Source organism: Hippocampus zosterae, chromosome 5 (assembly GCF_025434085.1).
Source record: "Hippocampus zosterae strain Florida chromosome 5, ASM2543408v3, whole genome shotgun sequence".
Lineage (NCBI taxonomy): Eukaryota > Metazoa > Chordata > Actinopteri > Syngnathiformes > Syngnathidae > Hippocampus > Hippocampus zosterae.
The window spans coordinates 14988368-14995626 of NC_067455.1; the positions used below are offsets into that span (position 1 = coordinate 14988368).

Consider the following 7259-nt stretch of genomic DNA (forward strand, 5'->3'; position numbering starts at 1 on the left):
CAATAATAAATAACACTACAAATATATATATATATATATATATATATATATATATATATATATATACACACACCTTTTTTTTCCACTTCCGGAAGTGCTTAATTAGCTGTGGCCCAGAGCAGGCCATTTTAAGCGGCCATGATGACAAGTAGAGGAAAGCCTGCCCTATTAGGACCCATCACACAGCCCATTGGAGCTGGCAGATGCTGAGATAGACTTTTATGGATCGCTCAGTGCCATGTCGCTATAATGAAGCAGGCAGGGCGGATACAACCTCCATGAACAAGTCTAAAAAAAATCTCCATGGATGAGTCCCACTGGGGGCCCAAAATGCCTGACGTGTCCCACAGTGGCTGTATTAATCGCACGTTCAAATAAATGTGCACGAGGGCAAAAGGAAAGTGAAATGCGAATACAAAAAAAATAAATTTTGTTGACGTGGTAATGACATTCCTGACCCAAATTGGTCCTGATAGATAGAGAGACAGAGACGGAGAGACAGACAGACAGACAGACAGACAGATAAACGTACTGACTCTAAAAATAAAAGTGTTTCAGAGGTTCTGTATTGCACTCTTGGTTCTAAATGGTGCCACTGGGGTTCTCCGAGCGTTCATGGTTAGTTTGAAATAGCCCCCATTGTTCTATATGGCATCATGGAATTCTTTATCCGTTCACAGTCCAAAACAAAGGGTCACGTCATTGACACCTCTCATTAAAATACGTATGTGTGTGTACACCCCTTGATGGTTCTGGTTTCACTGATTATGTAAAGATTCGATGTTGCGCAAGGTAGAGAAGGTTGATAGATGTAGTGAGGGAAGACATTTAGGTACTTGGAAAAGGATGACTTGTCGTGGTGACCCCTAACGGAATAAGCCAAAATGAAAGGAAGAAGATTTACCATCTAATAAGATCCAAGACATCATTGAAAATATATACCGTACCATAATTGCATCGCTTTGATAGAGGTTGATATGATGGTGTTGATGGAAATGAATATCCATCAGCCATTTGGCAACTCTCTTGAACCACTGCACACTGGTTGGTTCAGAACCACGAAGATTGGGTGCTAAATCAAATGCAAAAGTGGTTCCCAAATGTGCAAGCCAAATAATTGACTTTGGGTGCTATGTAGAATAGATAGATAGATAGATAGATACAAAGAAAAAAATTGTACTGCCTTCACTAAATTTTACTTTGTCACGTGGTGGCACAACATAATCTGAATCCATTTATATTTTCAAGTAGACTATACAACTAATTTTAAACACATGATTTTATGTTGCGCAGCCACTTACAAAATAAAATTGAGTGAATTCAACCGCAATTTTTTTTCAGTGTAGACAGACAGACAGACAGACAGACAGACAGACAGACAGACAGACAGACAGACAGACAGACAGACAGACAGACAGACAGACAGACAGATAGATAGATAGATAGATAGATAGATAGATAGATAGATAGATAGATAGATAGATAGATAGATAGATAGATAGATAGATAGATAGAGATAGATAGAGATAGATAGATAGATAGATAGATAGATAGATAGATAGATAGATAGATAGATAGATAGATAGATAGATAGATAGATAGATAGATAGATAGATAGATAGATAGATAGATAGATAGATAGATAGATAGATAAGACTCTTGAAAATATAATCGTTGGGAAAACCGTTTAATATTTTTTTCTTTGAATAGCTGATACCACCAGTACATTATTCCACCAGTGCTCGTTTTTCATTTGTATTTACATTCAAATATATAAATTATCAGGAGTAGGTCTAATCCTCAACAAGATCTAATCCTTCACAAATTCAAATAAAAACTGTTAATATATATATATTTACAGAATAAACAGATGTCAGTTGTTGTTCTGTTTTTTTTTTGCAATACAACTTGCATAAATTAAAGGCATAATTCCGCCATCATTTACAAAAATAAATATCAAATGTAGGCTATTCCACTTTGAAGTCCTCACAGGTTTTCTTCTGACTTGTCCTTAAATGCCCCCCACCAAAAAAAAAAGCCAAATTATCACACATAAATACAGTACCTGTATAGTGAAATAGCAAACCTAGAGGAACCTGAGATATAACGTGATGATCACATGTATTGGAAAAACATAAACTGAGCGTAGGTCAGGTGATAAGTTATGCATAACATAAAGTGACAAGCAAAGGCAAAATAATATTTCAGACGTGTGTACTGTCAAGTGGGGCAAAGCAAGCAGCTACAAAAAGTTCGGTTTTATGGTGGCACTGGAGATCTTGAGCGGGAGGGGAAAAAATGTCTTTAAAACAATAAGAGGTGGTGTCCAAGCTGCCTTTAAACTCAAAGCAATTGTGACACCTACCTGTAGAAGATGGAAATAAACATAAAAACGGTCTGCGGGCCAGTGATCGTTTCATTCAAAAACTACAGGACACCGTATAGTAAATCCAAGATACATTACCAAATCATACCATGTAATTTCATCAGTGCATCCTCACTGATTACCTAGGTGTGGAGTAAAATACATTTGCATATCGGCATGTGTTGGCTCACCCGCGATGACAGCAATAAACCGAACTATAGAAATGCACCGCAGTGTAATTCTAACCCAAGTTTGAGCGGACTCACCTGTTGCAAGCGAGCACATTTGGGCGTGATTCCATTTGTCTTCTTGGTTTGATTCACACTGGCATGTGCACACTGGCACATCTCAACGGGAACCCGCACCAAACCATCCACCAAAACAGACACGTTTTTCCTTACAGTACACTCAAATTTACGTCCGAATCAAATAAGCATAGTTGTTTATATGCCATGCTATTTAAAAAGAAAAAAATTATATCGCAAAAAAACAAACAAACAAACATTGATTTGATCAATGAAAACATGAGTTCAGAAAAAATAATAATCGGTCTTTTTTTTTTTTTTTTTTTTAGAAACAAGCGAGCTGTCTCCGATCATTGCGTGTTGTGTTGTCGTTTTCTAAATGACATTCTCAAGATGACTCACATGCGCCCCATCTCAGTTTCTACGTGCCCTTCTTTGGCTCCAAATTTGCAGGTCTGTAATGTTTTTGATGTTGCTCACTCACACCAACAGTCTGATTTAAGTTTATTTTAAGCAGCGGGGAGTCGGGCCTGAGTTGTTTCAGCTGCGTGACGGCCTCCGGAGCCTGATGCGAGCCGAGACCGTCGTTGGCTGCGGCGGCTGCAGCGGCCGCGGCGGCGGCGGCAGCTGCAGCCAGACTTACCCCGGAGTTGGAGTAGCGCAGGATGCTTTGGCCCTGCAGTGGACTAAAGTTGCCATAGTTTGTGTAATTGCTATAAAAGGGCGACGTGTAATAAATAGGTCTTCCGACGAGGGAGGGGGTCGCGTATAGAGAGGGTGAAGTGGCAGACGGGGAGGTCGTGGAGGGAGTCGGGGGAGTCAGAAGGCCCCCGCTGGTGGATAACGAGGAGGGGCAGTTTGGTTGTCCCAGTTGCTCTTTTGAGTCTGAGGTAGCAATCTCCGCCAGTGACCACAATTTTGGTTTGGGGTTCTGAGAAACCCCGGTGGGCGGTCTGCTTTCAAGGCAGGTCTTATTGGCATTTATGGCGTTGCTCATGCCGAGGCTCCGAGCTAAATCCTCGCGTTGGAGATGTTGGAGGTGATGAAGGTGATGGTGCTGATGAGTGAAAACTGGCGCTTCGACTCCCATCAGAGGCGAGGTTGTGACTGATTTGGGGGAGAGCTGAAAGCGGGAGGCGTGGTTCTGCTCCTCCACGTCATCTTCGCATTTGTCCCGGGCCTGATCAGAACCCAAATCTCCCACCCGACACACCACCTTCTCCACGTCTGACTCGGCAGAACACGAGTGGTCCGTCAGAGTGTCCACGTGCAAACTAATACCTGTGGACACAATGTTCAGAAATAGGATTTAAAACATGAAGGAACGATGATCGATATGTAAAATCAGTAAGAGGGATTCCAGCCACTAATGTATTCAATGTAATCAATAAATGTGATGCGGGTATTAAGAGTGATTTTTGATTTTAGTGCTTTTTGAGGGGTTTGGTGTTTTTACATTTCTTTCAGTATTGTCAGAATATGCTATTTACATGTTTTACCAATCGTGGCATTCGTTTGTTTATTTTCACATCTGTCGACATCATACCTCAAATAAGTCGTCTGCTTTACAGTCCATTCATTTTAATCGCTGTCAACATGTTAATTTTGCATTAAAATGCCAGCTCGAAATAACAGATTATTCTAATTAGAATTTATCTTGATCATAATTTAATCACGTGACATTCTGGATATATCGTTTTTTAAAAATAACAGAAATTCTTAATTTCCCTCTGATTTATGTTATTCTGAAGATGACGTCTAATTAAATTGGTCAGTCAGATTTTAATTATCGAAAATATATTGATGAATAATTCAGTCATTTTGTTCGTGTTTGGAAAAAAAAACGGCAATGAACAGTGTTCCCCAAATGGTTCAATATTAGATGCACTACTTGTTCAGCGCATGCACCTTCATCCTCGGCCGAAGCTTCGCTGTTTTCCAAGTTCTTTTCGGTTCGCTCCACATCCTTCCTCTCTCCGTCGCCATCCTCATCATCCTCGTCCTCGCTCTTATTCCTGGGCGCCCAAGTCATCTTGTTCTCCTTCTTGAGCCTCCTCCTGGCGTTGGCGAACCAAGTGGAGACCTGAGTCAGGGTCATCTTGGTAATAATGGCCAACATGATCTTCTCCCCTTTGGTCGGGTAAGGGTTCTTCCTGTGCTCCTGCAGCCAGGCCTTCAGGGTGGCCGTGGCGTCCCGAGTGGCGTTCTTTCGGTAAGCCGGGTCGTTGAGCTGGTAGGGGTACCCCGGACCCCCGTAGGGGTGATAACTTAACGCCCCGGCCATGCCCGTCGTGTGTGCGTCATACGGAGAGCTCTGGAAGGGAAAACGCTTTAATTACACTCGGAGTGTCATGTTTAGCCTTATTATCCAACGACACTACCGTGCAATGCCCATTGTCTTTATTTGTTGTCACACTGATGTCGTGATGAAAACCGATGACATTATTCCATCAGGTCACTATCGGACAAATTGTAATATCAATATACCGTGTTAATTAAACTCTGGGTGATTCGCAATAAATAAATAAATAAACACAATTAAATAACAAACAAAAAAAACAGCCAAATCACAGAAATAACCGATGACGCTTTTACAAAATACATAAATGAAAAAGGCGCATAATGACATATTGTGTCACATGTAAATGTTATGACATGCTTGATACGTATACAAACAGAACAGGAATTGCTGTCAAGTCATTTTATTTCTTTTCATCAACCAAGTAAGTCAATTTCCACATTTATTATTTTAACTATATAGTCGTTTGCTGACACCCCATAAAATACGAACGTATGTCAGAGAGGAAGCAGTAAAAAAAAACGCTTCTAAAACGCTTCGAAGGGTCTGGCTGCCCTATTAGTTTTTTCACTCTCCAGTATATCAACATTTCTCGTCCCAATGTGGTTTTAACGACTTTTAATAGCTGCCGAGCAAGAAAGTGCGTATGCATGCTTTGTATTAATTTCCTCTGACCCATAAAGTCACTGCTGGGAGAGGAAAGCTTAAATGAATACCCTCGCTGGGTAATCAGTTTTACATAATTAGCTGCGCGTTGACTGTTAAGTCATTACAGCTCGCAACCTATGCTTTAAATTCCCATTTAAAATTAAGATGCCATTGATTTGGCTCTACGGACACTACCGCGAGGCCGACATGGACAACAATCTTGAACAGATAAGTTTGGTCAGAATTATAGAATAGAGAATTAGGCAAAAAAAAGCAAATAAAAACCTGCAGCAATGCGCACTTTGGGGGCGTCTGCATCCGCATGCCTCCCTTGGAAATTCCTCTTACAATAACAACATATTTTACCATGTACGATGGGAATCCCGCGGCAGGGTCCGTGGAATATGACAGCGGACTGGAGAAGCCTGAACTGGCCGAGGCGGAAAAAGCAGCCGATCCTGGGTACGGGCTGAATGCTGATCCGGATGACGACCTCGCCAGATCTTCATTCCGCGGAGCAGCCAGAGCCGAGGCCCCATAAGCCGGACACGAATACAGAGCCAGAGAGCCCGGGGGCTGGTAGAGGTAACCCTGAGGATAGGACATGGGAGCGCGTGGGGGTAGACGGCCGATCCAAACGAGGAAGGAGGGAAAAGGCGCACAAGGGGAAGGGGGGGAAATGCGCACAGGGCGAGTAACAGCGGTCAAAACAATCGACTCAATAACCGGCGCGGCAAACAGTCACATCAGACAGTGAAAAAAAAAGTCCTCCTTCCAAAGCCCCCTTTGTTGCAGAACACCGTAAGGTTTGTCAACGAGCCCAGTAGTGGCTGGGTGGCGTGCGTCTTGATCCCCTAGCGTCCGGTGTTTTTAGTACGCAGCGCTATGTGAGGAGTTGGAAGGGAAGGAGCCGATGGAGTTGGACACACACACACACACTTGCACACGCACACACACACACACGCTCGGCGGCATTGGGGGGGAACTGGAGCTGTCACTCCGGCTCATCTGAATATCCATCCCGCCCCTTTTTGCCTCGGAAAGAGTCTCGGAACAAAAAGTGCCCACTGCAAGAGGTAGGCTCCATCCAGCATGTGGTCCCTTCTCTTCCTCAGAATTAACTTTGTGGTCTTACTTGTTGGATAAAACCCACACATACTGTCACGTTAATTCAAGTCAGGTGATCCACAGCGAGGAAAAGAAACGGAGGCATTCCAAGGCATTTATTAATATTGTGATGATTATGAATATTATTACTTCTTGTATTATCTCAACCACTGTTTACAATGACATTTTTACGTGGATATAGAGTTGTCACCACCAGGCCTGTACAGATCACGCCTCTATTAAAACGAACGTTTTCTCAAATTGTCAGATTCTATTGTTTATTCAGTTCGACTGTCTGCGGGATTCAAACTAATCCACATTCATCTTAATTAACACTAAGGACTACAAGTGAGAGAGAGCTCGAGTGAGTGAGGCGGTGTCAGGGAGGTGAAGCTACAAAATGAAAACTTGCAGCCGGTAGAAGGTAGACACGTCCAGTGCGTGCGCCTCTTTGGAGTAGTGTGCAATGCGGCCTGTGGGAGGCGTGACTCCTCGATTTGTTCCATATTTTCACTTGCATGTCCTTCCAGGGTTTTATTATTCAAGCAATGATGTATCATTAGGAGAGACGTATTTAAGTTGTTTTATAAGTTGA

General features: G+C 42.5%; 1 protein-coding gene across 1 annotated transcript; it reads right to left on the reverse strand.

Annotated features, from left to right (window-relative positions):
- Positions 1–1670: 1670 nt before the first annotated feature.
- irx2a (iroquois homeobox 2a) lies at positions 1671–6532 on the reverse strand. Its single transcript, XM_052065760.1, has 3 exons — positions 5924–6532; positions 4519–4924; positions 1671–3891 (listed from the first exon to the last, which is right to left on the reverse strand). Exons 1-3 carry the CDS (start codon positions 6161–6163, stop codon positions 3032–3034), a joined length of 1506 nt encoding a protein of 501 aa, XP_051921720.1. The 5' UTR covers positions 6164–6532; the 3' UTR covers positions 1671–3031.
- Positions 6533–7259: the final 727 nt, after the last annotated feature.